At 39.3% G+C, this 25,739-nt stretch overlaps 1 protein-coding gene and 1 pseudogene across 2 annotated transcripts in view; both read right to left on the reverse strand.

Moving 5' to 3' along the window:
* Window positions 1-25,739, reverse strand: part of LOC148742938 (delta-1-pyrroline-5-carboxylate synthase-like) — a 595,352-nt pseudogene that overhangs the window by 110,600 nt on the left and 459,013 nt on the right. The gene's annotated exons all lie outside the window — the stretch shown is intronic.
* Window positions 22,725-25,256, reverse strand: LOC148742946 (52 kDa repressor of the inhibitor of the protein kinase-like). Its single transcript, XM_088749184.1, is given in 2 exon segments — window positions 22,725-23,262; window positions 25,108-25,256. Coding segments are annotated over 2 exon segments (687 nt in total).

A 25,739-nucleotide genomic window follows, 5' to 3' on the forward strand; every position in this document is an offset into this window, starting at 1 on the left:
CAGATGACTTTTTACAAGAGCCCTTATGGTTTGAGCGAAATGAAAACAACAATACAACTGATGATGAGCTTGTCTGAGCTACAGTTAGGCGCGGTTTCTTATCTTTTAACGTACCTGTGTGCCAAAAAGCTTATAAAGCTTAGTGCTCGAATGGTGAGTAGAAAGAAGACAAATTTTGAGAATTGAAGGAATCAATTAGGATTAATCTTAAACATCCATTTATGTAGCTTCACAACTAAATGAACAGGGAGGTGACGGGTTGGATCTCCTTGCTGAACACTGATTTTCTAACTTTTAATTTTTAAAAAATGACATCGACTAGCCTCTTGCCAAATTCGGTGAGCTTTATGGCTTATTTAAAACTTCTACGCCGGAATCCTGTATTACAATGAAGCTAGCCATAAGTATAACTTCCCAGCGTGGCGCGAAATTTAAGATAGACTTAAATTAATTATCATGGGATGTGAGGACTAGTTCTCTGAGTTTATAACTTCTTCACCTCAACATAATTTTTTAAAGTAGTGAACGGTTTCCGTGCGGTTATAGCTAAGTTAAATTTTAGAGAGGCAATGAAGATATGTTCCATGGTTTAAAAGTAGCTCTACTGATTTAAATCATATCAAGATGTAGGCAAACACTTTTATTCATGATGCATAACATTATCCTACGAATCATAGTTTACATTTTGTTGTGGCAATTGTTGATTATAGGGACTTGTCCAACAACCAATTAAAGAATCTATCTTCAGGACTTTTTACCGGCTCTTACTTCTTCCGGTATTTTCCTCTGACACTGTAAGTAAGACTCCTAAACTTTGATTTTATATTTGTTCAAACAAAACAAAGTAGATCAAGGTCTATAACTCGTACAGGTAAGTATCGGGATGACTTCGGAGGACGTTAGGTTGGATAGATGCCAGGTGGACTCCTCCCCAGCCCATAATATGTTGCTTACAGGAATGACAGTGAAGGTGCTGAACGTATGCGGAGAAAACCGGCAAACGACGTAGAGTTAGAATCCATGACTTCCCTCTGTCATAAAAAAGAAAAAAAAAAACCTTGTTTCTCGTGCATACGGTAACAGTGAGGGCATCATGAAAATTTACCCGTCCCTGAGTGTGATCGTCCGGGTGAAGAGAAGTATCGAAAGAAATAATATCATCGTCTGAGACAAACGTTTTGAGGTGTGCGCAAGTCATCCGGTACCAAGTACATAATTATGTGTTATTTGAAGGAATAGTCACTTTTTATTTGAATGAATAACGTTGGACCCTTTATGACTGATAATCTGAGCTGACTAGCTAACGGATATAGGGAAAATATCAGTCATTTAAATTATTTTCGGATACCAATAATGAGCAGCATTATCTAATGTCAGCCCAACCAGACGCTCTCGAGGCATTAACATCCTTGGGGATTTATAGAGGAATAAAGAGGCGATTTTATATGGGAGGTCGCAATAACACCTTCATGATGACATGATAATCCAAAGAAAGCCGGCGAACCCGGGAAGACTATCTAGTTCACTCTAACTTGAACTCATAAGTAATAGCCTGTTCTAAGTGATTTTTTCAATGCTAAGTAAAACCCAAGACACTATACTTTTTGCGGGAGAAATCGCTCCCAGAAATTTACATGCATGCTCCCGTGTGGCATTGACTCGAGTGCAATTAGAACTTTCATATATGGCAACTTTGCTACTATCAAACTACAAACAAGTAGGCTCTGGATTGGTGGAGTACCTTTTGACTGCATTGAAGCAAGTAAGCCACATCATATTATGTCACGATTTCTTCTGATAGTCATGAATATTTTCTCAACCTACGCGGATTACTGGTCTTATTTTGCTAAAAAGACCGCAAATAATAATCGCTTTGAAATACATTGTTAGTTGGGGTTCTTTCAATAGACATTACACCTTTAAAAGTGTTCTTGTACTTCTGGACTTTGATAAAGTCAGGGGCAGGAGAAAGGAGACCTTAATGCCCAGAAAAAGCGCCCTGCGTTTAAAGCGAGATGAAATTGCACAGAAAATGGATGATTTTTAGCCGCTGCACACAATTTCTCTATAGAAAAACAACTTTAATAAGGAAAAGACTCATTTATATATTATCAAATTACATAACAGTGATAAACTACAAGGTACTGGTCCATAACAAGCTTATTATTTTCGACGAGTTAAGTCCATGAAATCATTAAATGGAATTTATTATCAAGGGAGAATAGTGCTAATGCCCATCACATTTGTAGGTGAACGATCCCATACAAAATTGATATCCAGGAATCCAGATAGGCTCCCGTCCAAGCACAATTAAAATAATTGGTGTTATCGGAAACAAAATGGAAATTTGAAAGAAAACCGTCCGTGGAACAGAGCAAGCGGTTAAGTTGTTTGTTTATTTATACCCCTTGCAGAAAATCTGAATTGCAGGTATAGTCAGCAAATTGTATACATGAAAGTATGCTTACAAAATGCAATAAGAAATAATGGATTTTTATACATTTTGATTTAAATAAGTGGCAGACTTGTTCGTTACAAACTTTCCAAAACGGTCAGTTTTTGTCCTTTTCACATAACTAGTAGAAGAAAACCTGAGATTGTACTTGTTACTTGGTTGAGCGAGGCGGCTTTTGACAATAATGAAAACAGTGTTTGACGGTGTCAGGGTACGTATAAGCTTCTTACAAGCTTCTCCCGCTTATCCGCAAGCGCGGCGATCCAAGACGCAGCTAGCGCATCTGCATATGCAAGGTTCGGAAAATCAATGGCAAGTGCGCGTTTCTGGACCTCTTGTAGAGCCTTCGACAAGTACTGCGGAAGATTGGCGAATGTAGGTGTCGCATATTCCAGAAGAGGCCTAATGAGCGTGCAGTACACCCCGACAATGTCAGCTTGGGACACTCCACAGCGCTTGAGCGGTCTGATGGTATATAGCCTGCAGTTAGCCTTCTTAATTATATAGTCCGTGTACTCCCTTCATGTCAAGTCGCTCGATAAATAAACCCGGAGAAATTTAAACGAGGAAAATTGAGCGTTGTGATGACATATAGCCTGCGGTTGGCCTTCTTAACTATGTAATCCGTGTGCTCCCTCCATGTCAAGTCGCTTAATAAATAAACCCGGAGAAATTTAAACGAGGAAAATTGAGCGTTGTGATGGCATATAGCCTGCGGTTGGCCCTCTTAACTATACAGTCCGTATCAGTGCTCCCCCCATGTGAAGTCGCTCGATAAATAAACCCCGAGAAATTTTACGACGAAATTTAAAGCAGTGCACTTTCCAGGGTAACTGGTGAACTCGCCCTAATTGCACGTTTTCCCAATTACCTCAACATATATCGAGTTCACTCCCTCCTTTACCAGCTCGCCTACAAATTATGAAACTTGTTTTGTAAGGCTGTTGAAGTTTTTGGGTTAGCGCGAAGTTCGAAAGTAAGGTAGTATATGGCTAGTTCTCGGTTAAAAATTGCCTATCAAAAATGCGCAAAATTGTGTCAAAATCGTTAGATTAATACTTGGTTAGGTAGTGTCTTTTCATCAATCATGCATTAGTCGTGCGCCTTGAACGCACGCCCGGCTAGGAATGCGCATATGAAAACCTCACGTTGGTCGGTACAATATCGTGAATCTGACATACATTCTGTGGTAGGGAAACGAGTCGAAAGATTTTGAGGCGAGCTTATTTTACGGTATGGAGGAAAGCTGTTTTACTCTAGGGGGCGAAGTTTCCATAATCCCTTTCCTGCAGGTTTGACGCACATGCAGAATGTCTCCTAACCTTCGAACCAGCGAAAAAATTCATTTTACTCTTTACGCAATGATCGCGATACATTTCAATCAGATGATTTTTTAGCCGTACGTAGTTATCTGCGTTGTCCTCTTTGCCAAAGTTTGTGGCGTTGCTGGGAGGTGAGAAATAATCCTTCGTCGTCTGGAATTTCGCCACCATATTACCCTGCAGGCTGAAAAGTTTAAGAACATTTTGGAGTGGTGCGAAGTATGTCAGGAGGCTATAGCTTTTTAAATACAACGAGCATGCATCATAAATCTCCTGAGAGCGTATAAGTAGTCCAATCGAGGATAGCCTTTTAAGCTTTTCAAGTCGGGAGCATTTCAGAATATCAACGAAGTCTAGAAGTAGAATCTCGCTTCAAACCTGACTCATTACAACCGCAGAGGAAACATAGGTAAAGGGAGGTGTTTTGGAAGCGAATAATATAGCTATCTATTTGGAAACTGTATGCTATTAATCTCCCTATCTAAAGTAGAGTATGCTCACGGAAATACACAGATCAATTCTATTATTATTAATGCTAAACAGTCTTAAAACTACTTTTCTTCACAATGAACTCAACTAGTGGATTGTATTTTACATTACTAAAAAAGTTGGGTTTTGATGATAATGTTCCCAAACAGTGGTGTGTAACTGCATTTGATATCGACACAACTTTAAGGGTTGAACTTTTGGATTCGCTTTGCGACTAACAACTTCTCCAAACAGTTGAATTAACCGTATTTAATTTCCCATGAGTTTTGTGAACAACTTGCTTATGATGAGAAGAAAAACCATGCCTGGTTGTTTCTCCGATGAAATTATTTGCCTTTAATGAAGTAGGTGTGCTTTCCACGTTTTCAGGTTTCTGAAAAAGAATCGTGGCGCACGGTGTGGGACAATATAAAGAACAACGGTTGACACTAAGTCGAATTCTTGAAAAATTCAGAGCTCACTATCGCAGGTAAAAGCTCGCACAAGGACTGACTCTCACATAAAGACTGTTTACAAAGATAAAATCCGCTGGTGAGAGATCCCCAAATATTGGAAAGTCGGTGTAAATTCAAAGCCTTTGCGATTTCAATTTGAGTCGGTTTTATCGACAACTTGGCTGTTATCGTAAGACAAAGCGGCCTCAGGTGCGTGTTTTGAGAAAATTGATTTAGTTTTTAATAGAGCGAGCCATCTCTGTGATGATGATAAAGATAGTGTTGATACATTCGTGACAAATCTAGAGTACTGTTGTTTACGAGATGAACTCCTCGTCATTTACTTAAGCGTTCAAACTGATCACTCTTTGAAGTCCTCATTATCTGCATTATCTCCATCAGTACCAATTACTCCAAAAATCCAAACTCTCTCCTCCCCTCCCCCCTCCCCCCTCCCCTTTTTTCTTAAGATCTCTTCTACAGGTTACCTCGTTTTACGCTCGGAGAGCGTCTAATTCAAATATTTCCGCATAAAGGAAGGAACGAGAAAGGATTTGGTTAGGATGATGACCTGATTATCTCCAGATTACTCTGATTATTTGCAGAGTAGGCTGTGAAGCCGGTAAACAATTGAATTAATTTATTTAAGGAACCTACTCATGTTTGTCATCAGCATCCTTCTCCCGGCTCCGTCACTTTTTTTCCATGAACTCAGTTCAGCTACGCATGTTACATCGAAACCTGAATGGTCTTGCAAAAAAAATTAATTATCATAAGCTTGATACATAATAATTATTCACCAAAGTGGAGGCGCATAGTACTTGCTATTCACCTCCTAACTAGCCAATTAGCACGCACGAAACGCACTATTCCCTTTGTGCGGTAGATATACGAACTTTGGTTAATGGTGTAGAAAGTTACACCATCAACTCCTCCTGAATTTTTCATTCGACGTCGTTCATGACTGGATGAGCAGTGTGGAAGGTTCTCTCAATCATTTGTGGTCGTCAGGGTTACTAATTTCGTTCTGAGATTCCCCCCAGCCATCATTCATACTTATAACATTAGAAACTTCGGTTCCTTGCTAACGAGTTCATTTGTTTTGCTGACTTTCGTGACTAAATGTTTGGGAGTATACAAAAGCGTTAAGGACTATTGTTTGGAAGCAGCTCTTTTTCTATCTCAATCAGATAATTTCCACCCATCCCACCCCAGGGAAGGACATCCACGAAACAGTAATCTCGTGAGTGGGAAATTTAACGTCCCCTACCCCTAACCCTGCAGGAGACGGGGCCTACGGTTTATTCGTCCTTATCCGAGAAGAGTAGAATATTTTTTTGATTATAGAAAGGTAGCAAATTCTCCTCACTTACTTTAAGACCATGAGTATTGGTCCGGCCGGGGCCCGAACCCTCGACCTCCCGCACAACAAAATCTGGCGCTCTAACCAACTGAGCTAACCGGGAGGCGACTAGCTCAATTGGTTACAGTAGCCTCGCATGAGAAATAAAATACTTGGTGATAATGCTTTTCAAAACTAAGCTAAGAAAATAATATGTACTCATTGACTGAGTGGGAGGGCTGGAAGGAAAAATATTTGACCCAAGGTCTTGACGTACGGACCGAGCGCAGCCAAGTTCATGCGTCATTAACGAGAGCCATATATTTTTCCGTCCGACCCGACCCAACTCAGTCAGTAATTTTATTATGATATGACCACCGGCTAAGTTTTGAAAAGATCGAGGTTTATTTTACCTTAAATAGGAAGCGACCGAGTATCGCATCGATCGCGTACAGTGTGCACGAAAGACAAAAAACGACACTAACAACATTTCTTATTCATGACCAATAAAAAATCTGATGCATTTAAAAGTTCCTTTCTTGACGCTCTCACTCTTAAGATCTCATTAATAACTCTCCTTACTGTCTTCGATACAATTCTTATGATGTCAGTTTGGAGGATTTGGTATTCCACCAACTAACAATCCCCTTATGAATATTCTCTTTCTTCTCAACACTTGTATCCTTTATATTGTACTCACATTCTAACCAAAAAATTTCGTTCTTGTCACTCTAGGGACTTAAAGGATTTTAAATCTGTAAATCCTTTAAATTCTTTTGATCCGTTTTAAAAAAAGGAGAGGCCTAAAAAATTCAGAAAAATTGTCAAATTCTGTTTTGTTTGTCGTTTGTTGCCCCGCTTATTCCGTCCGTATTTTCCCTACGTCTTCATTGAAATACCGTGGCACATTTTTTCGTGCTTCGTCGATCTTAATGTGGCAAAATGGCGTCGGTAATGGTAAAATAAAAAAATTAAAATTCTGCCCGGTATTACCAAATAGTTCTAAGCCATCACTTTGTTTTGATGATTTCATGTTTAGGGATTTCTCCCACAATCAATTAGAGGAAATAGCAGAGGAAACTTTTGCAGGCCTTGAATATGTTTTTGTCAAACTGTGAGTAGGGCTGTTCCTTTGTATTTCTAGAAATAAACATAGTCTATAAGCTTACATACAGTGATCATGAATAGAATGAGTTAAAATTTAGATTACATTCTCCATAAATTATTTCAAACAAGCACAAGACTTAATCGAATTAATTGGCGACTCAGATCACTTATACAAGTGGATAACTATAAAGTAACATACTACAATAGGCTTGTCCTCTTATCGTCCCAGTAAACACCTCTAAAATTCGGCTTATCGGTTTTTTTGTATTTCTGCTATCTTTCATTAAATGGCGAGGAAACCAATCACAGTGGCGAAAATGAAAGATTCAGAACTGCTAACAACTTAGACCTACAAAGAAAAATCATCAGTCACTAGAATGCAAAGTGATTAAAAAAAGACATATCTAAAAGGGAAAAGGAGACCTGAGAAAAGCGTTTCTGAAAATTAGCGTCCAGTGAAGGAATCTAATGTAATTCAAACGTACTTAGAGGAGGATATGGATGATGCAAAGAAAATTGCGCGAAGGTTGCAGCTTACTTTAGCGATTATTCTCAATGATGCGAGACATGGAGAGATTTTAAAGGTTTTTACGTTTTATCAAACATGTCAAATGCAAAAGTCGTTGAAAGCTCGTGAGACAAAGACTGATTCCCTTGCATTTCGTTCTTCATCTTTACTACTCATCTTTTTTTCACGCATGGGCAGGACGCGAAATTTAACAAAATGGGGCCTACAATTTGGCGGACGATTACGGAGCCCCATCTTTTTAAATGTCATTATTTCAATACGGACTGTGTCTCACCTGACTTTAAAGAAAAATAGCAAAAGCATATGGCCACTTATGAAGCAATTTGATGAAACGGAAGAAATCTAGAGAATAAAAGCTAGAAAAGTGAGAAGTTATCAGAGAGTTTTTGGGGTACAATTACTGAAGCAAAGAGGCTCATATTCGACTAAGAGTTCTCCCACTTTAACTTTGGCGTTTAAAGTCGTCCTAAGGTGAGAATATTAAGGATAAGAAAAAGTACAAGTTTAAGATTTTATCACAGTCCACGAACATTATTTTACCCACACATAAGATGTCCGAGTTAATTTTGGATACAAATATTTTTATCCTTTAATTTCATCGCCGACTATGGTGTTGATAGCCTAAATCTTATTCCTTTCTCACAACTTTTGATAGCAATAAGTGAGGGGTTCTGTCTGCAACCCTCCCCCCTCCCCCTCTGCAAAGTGCAGTGTGCCATTACTTAGCGCTAATGACATTGCCTCAATTGCCTTCATCAGCTATGTGTTAGTGTTGGGAAAATGATGCCAACCACAACACTTGTAATATTAAGATAGTACCTGACAATAAGACCATTTGGTTAGTACACTTTAAACTGCACAGTCGCAAGAAGGTCTCAATGGGGTTCAACCGTCAGCTATTAAACGGCCTAAAATTGAACTGTGAACCGTCAAAAATGATTAATTTTCACTGCTAACCGTCCTTAAAGCAGCTCAATTTTAACCGTCTAGCAGTTTGAAAGTCTTTTGGAGCCCTATTTCAGAAGCTTACCACGACCAGTTCTAAGACTCGAGGAATCTTTACACTGGTAGGCCTCAGATGGTACAAGCTCGCATAATGAGCCTTCTTTAAATATGCAAATATGTTTAGGTTGCGTACTGGACTAAATATAAGGATTTGTATGGGAATGAACAGTCGCACTCTCAACCGAAAAATCTGAACTAGCTTTGAATAAAAACAAACTTACCTCGCTTAAGTGATTGTTCCTTTGCAGTGTTTGAGTATTCACGGCTGGTTTAGACCCGTTTAGCTTAACTTTATATGAATGGTATTGAGGGAACAAAAAGGGAAGGAAAACCTCGATCAGTTTTAAGCGATACAAGACACGGCCAATACCTATCGGAGAAAACCAATAACTCATCATAAGGTTTTCCCACAAATCATGGCGGATTTCGTGTCAACTTCTTGATTACCGAATAAGTGGGAAAACTGAAAATTACCGCACAGAAGCCAGCAACAACTCGACTTGAAGCTACCACAAGTGACGTCCAGAAACGGAGAGAGCGAGATTAATTGCTTGTATGAATATCAGTTCATTGAACTGAAAGCTCACATTATAACCCGGTTACAGTATAATTATGGTCTTTTTCCTGTCCTTTATTTTGTTTTATCTGTTCATTTTCTCAAGCGAGTAATTGGGATTGAGCGGGTAATTGGGTTCGATAATCTCCCCCTCGGCGCTAATTTCGTTCCCACTATCTGAATATACCAAAAAAATTAGGTCTGCAAGGTTCTGACTTTGAGGAGTTTCTTCCGGAAAATTTTTCTTTTACGCATCGCTTTCAACAAAACGCTTAAATATTAAATGGTAAAGGTGATAGAATCTAAAATCCAAAGAAATAAACTTTTCAAATATTTAGTCTGAGGTGATTCTTCGTCATCGCGTTGCGCATCCTATAGTGCGCATAAAAATCACGTAATCAGGCAAATTAGTGCGCGCATTCGATGAATGAACCAGCAAAAGAAGTGCAATGATCTTAAGCTCATAATTAAACTAGCACTATGGCCTATCTTTTTTATCACATAACTCAAGTGTAAAAATTATCCCCTTAAATTGGCGAAATGAAAAAAGAAAATTCATGGAAAGGAGAAAAAGATACAGCTAAAAACGTGCACGAAGCCCGTTACTCGATGATGCGTACTATGACTTTGAGAATGACGACTCGAGGAACGTTTTGAGTTGATGTCGTTTAAAATTTCGTGATTTTTCCACATAACATATATCAAATTGTTTCATTCGTTTGAGAATTTCACCTATTAAATATTTTTTTAAGTGTTACTTTAAGAACCCTTTCTTCTAGCTACTGCAAAATGTATTGTACGTAGAACGATGAAATGGCGCACGTAATTAGTGCCAGTAGAAACATAAATGGAGTAAGATTGGCCCATCATATCTCTTTATCTCTTAAACAAGTACGGTGGCCAATCTTTTTTATGTTGTAAAACAGACATTCGTAGGGAACATTTAAGAAAAGTTAAAAATAAATATATTCGATAACTTTTTTTTTTCTGAGGAATTACCTTGTCGCGTGCTGTCCCTTAAATGCAGAACTGAATCACATACCTGTTAACGCATGTCCAAAGAAACTGCAAGATTCATTCCGCAGTTGATGGACAGAAAAACCATTTGAGGCATTTTTGATAGTCCGGTTGCCGAAGAAAATATATTTTCAGGTCAGCGAATTGAATATTTTCCCATCTTCATTGCATAAGAATAAAAAGGGAAGTGCTTGGAATGTCAAAATAGTTTGACGCACTTTGGCGCGTTTGTAGACAGTTAACTTCGAGGCAGGTTTCTTACAAATCATTTAAAGGTGCATACCCAATGAACTCGACGTAGGGGAATCCAAGCAGAAATAAAGCGTCAATTCTCGGCTCCTAACGTTTTCAATGCTTTTAACACCTTATCAACAAGGATATCAACGCAGTCATGCTGCTGATCAGTGATGCAAAAGCTTCTGACCCCCAAAGGGTCTAGAGAAAAACAGTCGTTTGGGTCAAATAGAAAATTTCAGTGGAGAACGTGAGGTCTAAGAGAAATAATTCTAAGAGTATGACGACGAAACAGAAACGAAGCGCTGGTCTGTAAAAGAGGAGAGACGTAGCCGAAACCATCGACGAAGCTTGCAACCATAATCGATCTAGCGGCAATCCCAAACAGAAAGTGGTGGCGTTTATGGATTCACTCGAGTTTCAGGTTTTTATTAACGGCTTCTACTCTCTTTCTGACGAAATCATATCGTGTCATTACGGCGGACTCTTTAAATTAAAATTAACAGATGCTACTAGCTTAGCCTTCAAAAAAAAAAACCTCTTTAACTTCCACGTCAATAAAATGTGATAATCATTGTAATCGGAGTCCCCAGACGAAGTTTATTGTCTCATCTACAAGAAAATAGACCATGAAGTTCAAAACAAAATGAACAAATGAGAAATGATAATCTCCTTCATCAGCAACTTTTCATCAACTTTCTCGATGGATATCGTTCTCAGTCATTTGTTTTTGTGGAAACGGTGATGGCTGGCCCTATTCGATACATTTAGCTCTGATCGCTGTAATCATATCGACATCTTCCTTCCAACTCAAATGTGTTCAGGCTACTCCAAATCTTAGGCTACAAGCATTCCTTCCTTTCTAATGAAGTCTGTCGCGCTAGTCAAAAGAAAGATCAGCAAAACAATTCACATTTGAACACTACACACAACTCTAGGAGTGAGGCGCACGTAAAGTGGGGACTACAGACTAAACCAATGGGTTTAAGCTGTGCTCACTACGCACAAATATGATTGGCTACGGCCGGAAATCGTTTAAAAAGCGGTGATGCATGTCAACTTCCTTTAACACTGAATAGTAATTCGTGTGTTCATAACAATATACCAGGGAACATTGAAAAATAAGCATTCCACGCAGGAAACGGTATGCTGTTCGTAAAGATCTTTTCCCGCGCGTCGCAAAAAAATTTTGCGAACAACTGCTCGTGTATTTGTCCTAGGACAATATCTATTATTCGAAGCTCACAATTTTCCTCAAGCCTCGCTGGCTTTGTGAAAAACTGTCCGCATGTTGGAACAGATAATGTTTGCGGACAAGTATCTGTGTATATTTTCTTGCTAAAAAGGAGGCTATTTAACAACTATTCACCGAAGTGGAGGTGGCTAGTGGTGGATAATTACCGAGCCGCGAAGCGGCGAGGTAAACATCCACTGTTGACCATCGACACTGAGGTGAATAGTTGTTTTAGTATATACTAAAACAGTGAGATAATATACACCACCAAAAATTGATTTTAACTCATACATTCCAGCAACGATTCCAACATTTTCCCGCGCGTAACGATCCAACGCGGCTCGGATCGCGGTAAGTGATTTTTTTTTGCAAAAACTGCCGTCTTGCTTTTTCGCTGACAGATAAAATTTCTGAAGACATTTGTTTAGCTCTGGTGGCGACATTTCTTCAAATTAAATGGTGTTGCAAACTCTTTCTGTATTTGAAACCATTCTGTAAAAGATACCATTCAACTTTGATTTTCAAGTGAAGGTTACGCAAGATTAATTTGCATTTGTAGACAAAACCTTTTTTATTGGTTTTTATCGATTAACTCCCGGTTACCATTACCTTTAAACACGGCCAAACCAAATTTAGTCGCTTTCTCTGTGTTTTCAGGAACTGCTTCGTCGTTATTTGAGTGATTTCTTCGCTTGTCGCGGTTGCAGACCGGCACGCCATTTTTTCCCGAGTTACTCGGAGGTGAATAGCAAAGGATATTCGGAGTTTGACTAGCCTATCAGAGCGCGCCTTCAACGCTATCCACCGTTCTAGTATATACTAATTTTATCTATTTACCTCGCCAACCTGATAAGATAAACATCCAATGCTAACGACGTCTCCTTGCTCTGTCTATTCTAGACTTGTGTACTCGAAAATTAAAGCGTTTAAAAAAGGCCATATAAGGGCCTGTTTACATAAAGGTGGGGACCCCAGGTGAGTAAGTCCGCCTAGCCGTGGTCGAAGAATAGCCCGCGTTTACATGCAACCTTACAGCCCCGGTGCTGGGGTGAAGTTTCTCGAGGTTGTTGTCACGCTTGCAGCTAGGGAGTTTAAGCATAGACCTCCCAGGCTCACTTCTCGAGAAACTATCGGACACGTATATAATTATTCATGAAAGCGTCGCGCGTCCTTTTACGCAGTGTTAGGTTACGTGAGGAAGTATTGACAATTTAAACCCGTCATAAGGTATAGTGTGGAAAACGAAATATGGTCGATTTACAACGCTAAATATTCCGAAATGTAAACATTTAACAGGTAAATAAATAAAGTTCACTCACTCTCCCTTGGAAATTGCACTCTCTGAAGACATTGACGAGAGCTGGGCTTTATGGAAGGATTTGTTTTTGTCACCTGTAGATCAATGTATACCCACTAAGTCAGTAAAAGATACTAACCCGCCTTCCTGAATAGACAGTGAAGTTGCCCATCACATTCATAAGAAATATGGGGCTCTGAAAAATTATCGCCTATATAAGCTAGAAACTGTACTCCTTCAGTCAACAGTTAAGTACCTGGTTAAAAGAAAACATCGCCTATATTTGGAGAAAATTGAAGGTACATTTTCAGAGAGTCCAAAATTATTTTGGAGTTATCATAAAGCCGTCCTGCAGAACCGTGCAAAATCAAATTCGGTGATGACCTACAACGACATAGAGGCTACAACCCCAGCTAAAAAGGTGGATCTTTTCAATTCTTATTTTTCATCTGTCTTTACTATTTCGAGTCCCGTTGTAAACAACCATATATTGCGAGTTTTTTAGCGATTTTGGATACCTCTAAATCGTGCGACCCTGACAACATTCCTGTACGCCTTTTAAAGAGTACCGCAATCAAATCGTACCTAGTCTTTGTGCACTTTAGTCTCTCATTCCGAACTACTCGCATACCGTCTGAATGGAAAAAAGCTAACGTCACACCGTACATAAAAAAGGACCCTTTGGAACCGGCTGAAAATCATAGACCTATTTCCTTGTTATGTACTCTAAGGAAAGTCCTGGAACGCTGTGTATGTGTTTAACTCTACGATCATACTAAACGATTCATCAGTTCTCTCCAGCACGGCTCTTTGCGAAATCGCTCCAGTGTCACACAGCTGTTATCTGTTCTTAACAACATTGCTCATAACCTGGACAAAAATATTCAAACAGATGTTGTCAACCTGGACTTTGCCAAAGCTTTCGATTTCGTCGATCACTCAGTTTTGCTTCAAAAGCTCAAACAACATGGTGTGGAAGGCAGCACGCTTGCCTGGTTTTCAGATTACATAAGTTAAAGATCTCAAATTAAGGGTCATTTTGGGTGATGTTGCCTTGCAATGGGCCTCAGTTACTTTGGTAGTCCTCAGGGCAGCCTACTTGGCCCAGTTCTATTTGTCTTCCATAGGGTAGGCACCCCGCATGGCTCTGAGTTTCCCGTTCGTGCCCATCCCTTCTGGGCTTTATTTCTTTATGTCTGTATATTTTCATTTTTTTAACTTGCCAATTAAAGTTTGGTGTACATACCTTCCTTGTGTGTCCAGTGTGGTTTTTTGTCGATTTCTTCCCGTTTTGGGCTTGTTTTGCTATCCCTCTTTTTTCTGTTATACTCCGTCTTATCAAACGTAACTTATTTCCCCATAAGATTTTTGGAAATAGCTTGATGCGTTAACCGTTCCTGACGGTACGACGTCTTCACTTCGGCAAAACATAGGATGCGGTGTTTAGAGTTCAAAGCAAAAATATGACGAGTTCATAGGCAAAAATGGCGTCGCTCCGCGTTCTGTTGTACTACGTTGCTCTCGCCTCCTTTGCATATTTCTAGATCAAGAGGCAGGCATTCCATAGCCTCAGTTTGCTATATCAGGGACAAGAAATAAGTGACACACGAGAAACTTTCATTTATTCTTCCCTTTGGGCTTTTCGCCAAAGAAATGAAATTCGCACTCGTATAAGGAGGGAATCACTCTGTCAAATACTGCTGTTGCCGTGCGGTGATATTGAGACGTGTCCTGGTCCCGCTACAGGATGTGGCTCTTGCATTAAATCCGTAAGAGATAATCAAAGCCAAATATCACGCCCATTATGCCTTAAACATTTGAACCTTAGATGTTTAGGCTCTGCTGATGAGATATCCTGTTACTTTTGTGCTCGCCGCAACGGAACAGACCAAGAAAGCGAACAAGAACAATCACAAACCCCGAAAGACTTTGAGCATGCTGAACGCTATGCCATTCCCGAACTAAGGGAATTGCTGTCAAGAAAAGGCCAAAAAATGCTACATAAAAGTATTAGAGGCTTGCTGGGATAGAAACCGAGAATATGTCATATATTGGATGCTTTCAAAAACATTGGCATTTTTCTGTTAGCGAAACGCACTTTTCCAATGATAATGAGGATCAGGCACAGATTGATGGTTTCACATTTTTTGGTAAATCTAGGGCATCGGGTCAAGGTGGAGGTGTAGGGGCTTATATCTCATCCTCTGTGCCCTTCTACAGAACACAGATCTTGAGCAAGAAGATGCTGAGTGTATATGGCTTGAGATATTTTTATTCCCCAAAATCAAAAACCTTTTTATTGGAATTATCTATCGCCCTCCAGAATCGGCAAAACATCTCATCCCGCACTTTAATTGCAAATTTGAATCAATGCTATCATCTTTGTCTTTGGAGAACAGAAAATGCTTACTAACAGGTGACATCGATTGCAATTATCCGGTGGATTCGGATCACAAGGAACTAAAATCAATTCTGGCATCTTTTGGTTTGAGGCAGCTTATTAAAACTCCCACGAGGATTGCACAAAAATCTCAGAAGTTAATTGATGTTCTCTGTAGCAATGAGCCACATAACATCTACTTTACAAAAACAATCCTAGCTAGTTTAAGTGATCACGAACTGATCGGTTGTGCACGCAAAGTCTATAATGCTAAATTTAAACCCAAGGTTATTACATGTCGAAATTATTCAAACCATAACCCTGAGCTATTCTGTGATGATTTAAGATCCAGACTTTCAGAATGTTTTCTCCTACTTCGTCCCTTTTAAGAACATTCTTAAAAAATGCATCGACAAACATGCGCCTCTCATAGCAAAAAAAGATTTGAAGGAAGGTTGCGTTCATGGCTAACCTCCGTGCCAAAAGAGAAATGACTTTGAGGGAAAATAAAAATTTCTCAGGAAAGCTCGCAGAACAAATCGTGAGGTCGACTGGTCCTCTTATAAGCGACAACGCAACAGAATGTTTGGTTTAATCAAGACCTTCAAGAATAGATACCATCGCGACCTTTTAAACAGCAATGCGGATTCACCAGAAAAGTTCTGGTCTGCGATTAAAAAATTGTACCCCACGAAATCACAGTCAGAGACAGGATCAGCAGTCCTTGTGAATGGAGTGAAGACGACAGGTGAGAAACTCACTGCTTACACTTTCTGCAGTTATTTTCACAAATGTGGGCGGATTTCTAGAGAAAAGCTCCGTCTTATTTCGCAACTTTATTCGGGGTCATCCTGCACAACAGAATCACCTTCAAACAGCGAATACAAAGCTTGTGTTCTCAGCATTTAATAAATCAGAAATTTACAGAGAACTAAAAAGTCTGAAAAGGAGAAAATCCACAGGCATAGATAACTTTCCTCCTGGTTTGGTGAAAGATGCTGCCCTTGTGATAGCAAAACCGCTAACTTTCATTATAAACTTAACCGCTAACTTTCATGATTATCAACTTATCTCTTGAGTCTGAAATTGTTCCTACGAAGTTGAAAGAGGCCAAAGTTTTTCCACTCTTTAAATCTGGGTCGTCAACAGATATTGATAATTATCGACCAATATCGATTCTTCCCATCCCGTCGAAGATCTTGGAGAAAGTGATATACAAATAACTGATGTTCCATCTTGTAAGTAATAACCATCTTTCAGATTATCAGTTTGGCTTCCGTTGCAAACGCTCTACTGAGCTGCCTATTACATACTTTACAGACCTAGTAAGAAAAGAAACTAACGATGGCAAGATGTCATGATCAGGAGCAGTTTTTATAGACCTAGGCCTGTTCAAAGCATCTGACACCATTAACCACTCTGGTGTTCTCTGCAAACTTGCCTTTTATGGCATTTGTGACACTGAACTCAAATGGTCTACGGACTATTTATTTTTTGGAAGGCAAACCGTTCAATACAATGGCGTTCTTTAAGAACCCAACCCCGTTTTAACCGGGGTTCCACAAGGGGCCATCCTTCGTCCAATGTTGATCATTATCCATTTTAACGATGCAAATAAGCCTCTTCAGTCATCTAGAATTATTACGTACGCCGATGATACAGTTATCTTTACCTCTTCAAGTCACTTTGACGATATCGAAAGGAATCTTAATTATGATATCAACAGTCTGTCAACGTGGTACCACAAGAATGAACTGATTGTTAGTCTCAACAAGGGAAAGACAGAGTGCATGACTTTCGGAACTGCGAAAAGTTTAAATCGTCTACAGGGGAGACAGTTAAACCTTATGATCAATGAGCTACATATAAATAGCACAACAAGTTACAGATATTTTAATGTTCATTTACATCCTTCAGTAAATTTTGAAACACACTTCAGCAAAACTTGCAGGAAAGCGGCTTGAAGAGTAAATTTACTTCTGAAAATTCGTTCTTCCATCACCTGTGCTGCAGCTTAAAGTAACTTCAGGACTGGAAAATATGCACATTCGTATTCCATCAACTAACAGTGATTTGAAACAGGAAGTCTGTCTGTATGTTTTTGATTGCTTACTTGGTAATGTAGGTATGTATTTTAAAAACTATTTTACAAGGACAAACCACAATTTTATCATGGGGAACAGTTTTTTATCAGTTTAAATTCCGAAAATGAAACTTTACTGAAGTTTGGTCGACAAAGTTTTTTTTTAGGTGCTCTTATTTACAATAGTTCACCGTTAGATATCCGGCAACTGAACTCCAGAGTCTTATTTAGACAAAAAGTTAACGAACATTTTTATTTGTAGTATTTATAGTGCCGCTTTTTACCGCTGTACTTTCCATTAGTGCATTTTACATTTTTTACTTTTTTTTCTTTGTTGACTTTTTCGGTATTTACAGGACTCCTTTGATAACATTATCCTTTTGTAGTGATGGATTTATCTTGTTTAAATATTCGTTTTCTATAATAATAATAGTAATAGTAATAATAACTATTATTATCATTATTATTATTATCATTATTATTATTATCATTATTATTCTTCTTTTTACTTGAAAAGTAAAAGTTGGGTTTTAACGTTTTAGCTCTGTATGAACGCGACCCGGGCTAGGCGGGCTACCCCACCTTGAGAAGTTTACATGGCAGATTTTCACCTCGCCTTACAGGGTAGCCCTACCTGGCGGACCGGCAACCGGCCTGCTATGTAAATGTGACCAAGGTAAATTAAGAAATGATATGGACAGGGGCGGTACTCCACCTATGTTGGTAACCTCACCTGCCTGGAGTCCCCCACCTCCATCTAAACATGCCCTAATTCTACATCCCCTTCTCCCATGCCCCCATCCCCAGCCCTCCTCACAAACACCACCACCCCAGCGTCAAACGACCAAACGAAGTAAAAGTAAATCAAGCCTTTTTGTCATCTTATCTTAGGATTTCATCCTCAATGTTTAGCCTGCAGCAGCAGTTCTTATCAGAGCTTAGTTACGACATGAAAATCTTGTCAAATTGCTCACCCAAGGAAACGCTTCAAAGCAAATAAACGGCATGATAAATAAAAAAAAGAAAAAGAAAAAACACAGTGCGTGCAAAGCTATGAATTGAAATATTGTGAAGTTTCCTCACTTCGAATTCCTCGGCATGTTGTTACATTACTAGTACCGCAATTTGGTTATTTCAATCTTTCTCAATTTAATTAGTATATTAATTGCCTCCTATTTTGTGGGAGATGAAATTGGTCTCGCGCGCATTAATCATTGACTCGGTTATTCGTCTGGGTTACTTGGTTAGAAAACTCGTCCCAACAATTTATGTTTTATTGAATATAATCGTCAATTGATATTATTATTTTAATCATACCCGTCAGCTTGAGGTGCACTCTACTGTTATGTCTATCAGTTTTTATCATCTCGATCCCCGTCCATGGTCTTATTACATGAAGACTTAGACTTTTCTGAAAGTTGTTTTACTATTTTAAGACTAGAAGTGAATTCAATTTCAACCGCCAACATCAATCATATCAACATTTGTTTATGCTAACTTAGCAATGCAATTTATTTGCGAATTCAGTCAATAAGTACAGTGGAACCCCTCAAAACCGGACGCCATTAGGACCGGAGGAAATATCCGGTTTAGAGGGGTGTCCGATGTACTGAGATTTTACCCATAAGGCAATTTTATGCAGCATAATGTACTGTCTGACTGTAAGTACCAGTACATGGTACACGAACACTAATAAAGCACATCAGTAAAGGAACTAGCAACATAGATCACAAGGAGGCTTTTCAACGTCATTTTACTCAATCTACAAAATAATTCAGTGTTACACGCAGGATAATGCGATCGCCGCTTTAAAATGATAAAAGGAATCATGGCAACCAAGATAGCTCCTGGACGCTGCAATTGACTAATTCTTTACCAATCATTAATTTTCCATGGCTGAGAGCATGTGAGAGGACTGTGCCTGTTGATTCCTCAGTGGCAGCATAAATTCTTTTGAATCTGTATGCCTCGTTCCGCGCGGCACCAAAAACCTCTTCAGGTAAAGTTTGTAAGCCCTAAGCAAATCTTTAATTATCAAGAACAAGAAATCTGAAGGCTCAAACCAGAAATAGTTTTCGTAAAGATTTAATAGAAAAATGGAAAATGATTGTGATGAAATCCCCGTTCCATTTGCTGTAGCATGTGAATACTGAGTTGTTTAAAATCTCGACTTTGTGATAGTTTTCGTGTCAGTCTTTCAAAGCCATTATTTTAACTGGGTTTTTACATGTGGTAATACCGTTGCCAAGTTGCGATTTATACTCGCATTACTCCCCACCGGCGAGATTCTCGCCCATCCCCCATTAATTGTTCGTTAAATATTCGTGGTTTCTGAGTTTTTCTTTTTCTGCTTTGGAATGCACATAAGTCTGCAGAAATATCGAAAAAATGCCCAGTTCTCGTATTCTTTGGAGCGACCAATGAAAACTTTATGGAGAAATACAGTGTCACGTGATAGCTATAACTTACATGTTTAATAGCAAATGACTAGTGTTAAGATATTTTCATGTAAATCAACCGATTCTTACATGTTAGAAATGACATAGCAGACTAAAGCAATGTATCGTCAGGATTCGGAATCGCTTAGATTTCCTTGAAAAAAGCCGTACGCAATCGGGTGCATATCTGAATGATATACGCCCGATTTGAGGTATATGTATGTTGTTAAGTCGAGTAGTCACTACGAGAGTGGATCATTTTCTTTCAAAGGAAGAAAGCCATGAGTAGCGATAACTCTCCTCGGGATATTGCTAATAAGATAAAATTCGTTCAAAGCCATTCACTTTCCACTCGTCTGAAGCTTTTGTAGTTGAGAAAATTAGATGTAAAAAATATCACCAAAATATGCAAAATATACTTTTCTTATAAATTGCCCCTATGAAAAATAGAGGCCGGCCCGCAGAAAGTTATCCATCTATAGCAACTAGGATATTATAACAACTAAGTGATTAGTTTCAGTAAAGGAACCGGAATACCTTCGGAGAAACTCAGCTAAACCGTTTTCCGTGTTCCCCCCCACAGCAAAAATAATCCAAACTGTACAAGTAAATAATCAATTAGTGCGAATCCATCAGGTTTGAGGCAAAGTTTAAGTCCGATACCTTCTCTGAAGTCAACTTTTCAATGTGTGCCGGAGTTGATATCTTAGAGTTCAGTCATTGCGTGGTTCAAAACGTGAAGAATTGTTACAATTCTCGGTACTAGCTGCAGGCGTTTTGACTTTGGAGGAGCCTTTACTTCTCTAATAGCATCGTTGACCTTAGGTACAAATTGGTCTGTGTTCTCTCTGAGAATTTGCTGCGCTTCTTCGTTGAAGATGAATCGCGTTTAGAAGTTGAGTAAATTTTCATAATGGTGGCAAGAGTCACAGGCATCCTAAATGCTTTCAACTCCATTAGGTGCCTTTGAGTTCCAATTAGAATTTATCCTTGTGTGCCTGATGAAATGACAACCACTCATTCCATCACCACATTCATTTGGCATATTTAAACTCCATAAGAGTCATAGTAATACCCAAAGAACACTGATGAATCTGGAACCACTTTTCACCCTGTTCCTCAGTCAAACTGTCCTTGTTCATCGTGAACAAGCCACAGGTGTTGAAAATAACTTTCAGGTGAAGTTCGTCGCCATTTCCAGCTGAGGTAACAAGTCCAATAAGGCACTGACTGGCATGATTTGATTCTAACCACTGCATGTGCTCTTCGACTTTTGAAATTCCCCTGCACTGTAAATTAAAGGAAATCAGCTATCATTTTCTGCTTTAACGCTCAATGGGTTTAGATTCTTATTAAAATTTTGCGAGGGACATAAGTATGAACCTAACGTCTCCCAAGGAATTGTTGAGACTTTTTATAAATTTATACCGGGCGATATCTTTTAGCTTTTCCAAGTCATTCGATATACTTCTGTTCAAAGAAGTGACATACACTACACAAGTGGTAGGTTTTCGTTAAAAAGCCGACTCTGTTGGCGATGGAATAACTTCGTTCCCATTATCATCTTGGGTCTCTTGGTCCTATGCCAGCCGACGAGGTGTGACTTTAAGATCAGTTCTCTAATGGCATTGCTCGCCCTTTTACCCTCTTTTTTTTTTTCTTTAACAATCTCCGCCCTTTTTCGCTTCCGCGATACACTTTATTCAAATTTGACTGTTTCTCTCTAACTTCGGAAAACTCAATCCAGTTTCGAACGAAGTATTCTCTCTTGGAACATTACCATCCTGGCCTCAAAAAGTAACATTATAGAATCTGGAATAAACTCTGGGATGTCAGGGACCACGGAAAATTGGAACAAACAACTATGTTCTTTGGTTTCGCAACTGAGAGGATTATTGTAAAAACAAAGCACGCATTTCAAATCGACAGGGTGTTTGGTTGTTCGAAGATCTGTCAGGAATATCGTTCAGACATTTGGAAACCCTGGACTCGGTAGGAGAAAAGGCAAAGAACACTGCAATCATGATCAGATGCGTATGGTGACAACATGGCGGCAAAGTCATTCTAAATACAAAAAATATATATTTAAAGGACACCACTCCCAGTATCGATCAGATGAATGGAATGGGGAAGTAAAGATGAAATAAGTAGAAGCATGTGTATGGGCTGGAACTAAAGGTAACATTGCGCCAAAAAGAACAAAAGGTGTAGAAAAACAAACAGATTTTCTTATCTCTTGACTAGGACTTCGGACTGAGAAAAGACCCTAAGAACCTAAACGGCCGAGTGTGCATTGCAAAGAAAAGCCTGAATTAATTTATAAAAGATAAAAGTAAGCATAGGAAAAATATGGTCACGATTATTTTTTTTAGGGTAGTTGGTACCGAATAGTGAGAGGTGTAATAACTCGAGAGTCTCCAGCAGAGTGTTGACGGTTTTTCCCGGACTTTTGACTGGGATCTCTATTTGCTTATTCCGTTTACACTTGTATTGCACCACACAAAAGAACTAAATTTGTCAATTTCCCAAGACATTGAGAATTAAGAGTCTCCATGAGGCGATTAAAAAGAGAAGTAACTCTGTTGCAAGTCTAAGGGAGAAATCGAGGACAGAAGATTTTGATAAGGCGAAGAAGTCGGACCTTACTCTTGATTTTCGTAGAGCAGTTTTGCACTTCCTTTCAACCAATTGTTTTCCCCCGTAAGGTCGCGAGATGACTTCTTCTGTGAATTTACATGCCCTTCGGCTGGTTTTTTCCTTGGTGGGTTCTTTTTCGCTTAAAACGGACCTTTAATGTTAAACTTAACGTTGTTGCAAAAGATTTTCCAGTTGAAGTCGACGGGGGTGTAGCCGAGCATAACAGTCTACTATAGTGTCCAAGTCAACAAGGGTAGTGTAGTAAATGTGTAAAAGCGCAAGATGGGACAAGCGAGCTTTTTCCATCGATGCACGCATGTAGTTATTGAGTCTTCGCAATGTGCTTGCGCTTCGTTCGCATTCGCACGATGTGACTGGAATTGTGCGGGAAATTTGGAGAAGAATGCTAATAGTTGGAAAGAGGGCAGTATCACAATCTTTGATTGCCGCAACGGGTGAAGTTGGCCATAATTGCGGTTCCATTGCTAAGTATCGACCTCTCCATCGCGTAAGTTCCATCTCGAGCAACTCAGGGGATGGGAGATCATCAGTGTAAGTGTTAACAGCTGCATTGAGGTTGACATTTCTTGAACAGAGAACACTTGGAACGAGGCCAAGTAGTGATATGGCAGCTTTTGCCGCAGGCTAAAACTGCTCTTCGATTCACATCATAATGTGATCAAGTATAGGAATTGCCACGTTTCTTTGGTGATTCTAAGGCTTCTTATTATAAAATTATCGTCTATTCTTTTCTTTCCACAGTCGTCACATTTGCAGGAATAGTGTCACGTTTTCACAACTAAGGTTTCAGTAATATTTTTTGTACGTGCGAGAAATGTTTTAAGCCGGTCAAATTATTTGTGAGTAGGCCACTAAGTGGACCTTTCCAGGCAGTGGGGGTGGGGGGGGGTCGTCCGAATCCCCCGAACCCCCCCCAGCCTACGGGAATGATTTAAATAGTATCTTTGTCGCGAGACTCGCCAGAGAGTTCAATGTTGCTTTTCATTGGTTGCCAGCCTGACCGCATCGACACGTGCTTTTAAAAGTGAGGTGTGAAAACTGTGTATTTCCTAAAGAGCGTAGATTTTCGTGAGGAGTCGAAGGTCTAGGGTAAAATTTTCAGGGCTCAAAAATGTCAGCCATCTATCTCATTTTATTCTTTACTCATTTAATTCATTTTCTTTTTATCATTACTTATTTTTCCTCTTGCGCAGAGAGGTTTATAAATTTGTGGAGATTCGCACCTAGATCGCGCAAACGGACCTCGGCTTATTTCTGGTGGTCGTCTCAGTTATCAAGAAATACTTTTTGGCGATGACTTTCGAAGGCAGAACTGTTTTAAAAGGAAAAGTAGTTACGTACAAAAGCGTGTAGGGCTTTAACGAAATCGAATTAATTTTCTCTGTCCAACTTCACTAAAGATCGATTCCCTCGGGAACAATAAGAATATCGGAAAAGCCTCACATCCTTTTTTAGCCTTTCATCTGCTGAGTGATACAGTCCAGTCCCTTTGGATGTCCGAGGTAACGCGAGGGCTGGTAATTCAGTCAACTAAACACCGTCAGTTTTGTCTTTGAAGACTTGCACGTGCTTACCAGAACAAAACCTATCCAAACTTTTATTTTCAAAATTTATACGTTATATGCGCTAGCTTTACATTGATATGTAGCTTTTCATGATTCTCAGAATAAGTCACGCCATAAGCGCTAGCTTTGCATTGATATGTAGTTTGTCATGATTTCTTTCAAAGAAGCACGCGTGGGACGATTTTTCAATCCAGCGAAAAAATCTAGTTGACTCTCAGAATAAGTCCGACTTGACTGTTTCAGTTTTGAAGAGTGGTAAAGGCTGTTTTTCTCATTTTCCCAAAGTCATGTGTCAATTGATTTACTTAGGAGATGATATACACCTAGTGTGGGCGATTCTTTCATAGGCTAGACGAAGCAAACATTCTAAAGAGGGCAAGGAAAGTATGTTACCCCGACAGTTCCCCGTGACGACAAGCCATTCAAAATTTTCTGATTATGCGTTTAGGCGAATATTACCGGCTGAGAATGGCTCTTTAAAAGTGCAGACAATCAGAAGCCTGGAGGCTGACTTCTCGGTACCGGTCTTTGAATCCAAAGATTCCCCTACATGTAAGAGTGTTTATAACGGGCAGTAAAAATGATAAGATCTGAAAAGCCTTCACATCATTTGAAAGTTGCCGGTGAGCTGCGCTTTTGATGTTTGGCGTCAAAATCTTTCTTTGGTCAGAGTTTAATTTGGGAAATGTGAGCATCGTTTGTGGCGTAGTTAAATAAAAAGTGTCCTTGATTAGAAATCAAATTAAAATGGGTCATAAAACCATTGGATCCGCCACTGGAAAACATTACTTGAACTCGACAAAGAACCCTATGGAAACACTTGTACGCTACAAGGAAAAAAAAAGGTCAATTTTGATCAGCTGTATTCGAATAATCTCTAGTTATTTCAGTCAAGTGAATTCCTTTCCCATCTTGATCACTATCTCAGAAAGAATTTAGTTTGGGTGCCGCATGAATATAACCTGACAGTGACATGCACTAAAATGTTAGAGTGGGTTTTAAGGATCAGAATATACCATTTTATCACATTTTTAGCGATAGTCATTTCCTCAGCAGCACATTCGGATGGAAGCGATTTCATTAGTGGAGATCCAAACCGCCGCAACTCCATTGTCCTTCATAATACGCTGACACCTGGTTTTTAAATTGTGGCTGATTGACACCCATCCTTACCAAATTATTAGATGGAGTCTCTTGTTTTCTTAGATCAGCAATCCTGCACAGAAAGTCTTGCTAATTATTGGAATTTGTCCGTCACGACTGTTTTGGCTTTGGAGACCAGCTAAGGGCTGAGCTAATTTTAAAAATAAGACAGTACTGTATACCACAATTTAAAAAATAAGATAGTATCCCATAATGTAAAAAATAAGATTGTATCCCATAATTTTAAGAAATAAGATAGTATCCCAGAGACACTCGTCACCCTCCAATGGGTGAGGGCATGATAAGCACCCAGTATGGGCTATTCTCTCACCTGCTTGGCGAAGAAAACATTCCAATTATAAGTAGCGAAAAGATGGTGTGTCTCCCAATAATTTTCGATGAAATAAGCCATTTAACATTTTCAGAGTATGCGTGTGGGCGAAAATTCCAA

This window comes from Stylophora pistillata, chromosome 1, assembly GCF_964205215.1.
Source record: "Stylophora pistillata chromosome 1, jaStyPist1.2, whole genome shotgun sequence".
In the NCBI taxonomy this organism is placed as follows: Eukaryota; Metazoa; Cnidaria; class Anthozoa; order Scleractinia; family Pocilloporidae; genus Stylophora; species Stylophora pistillata.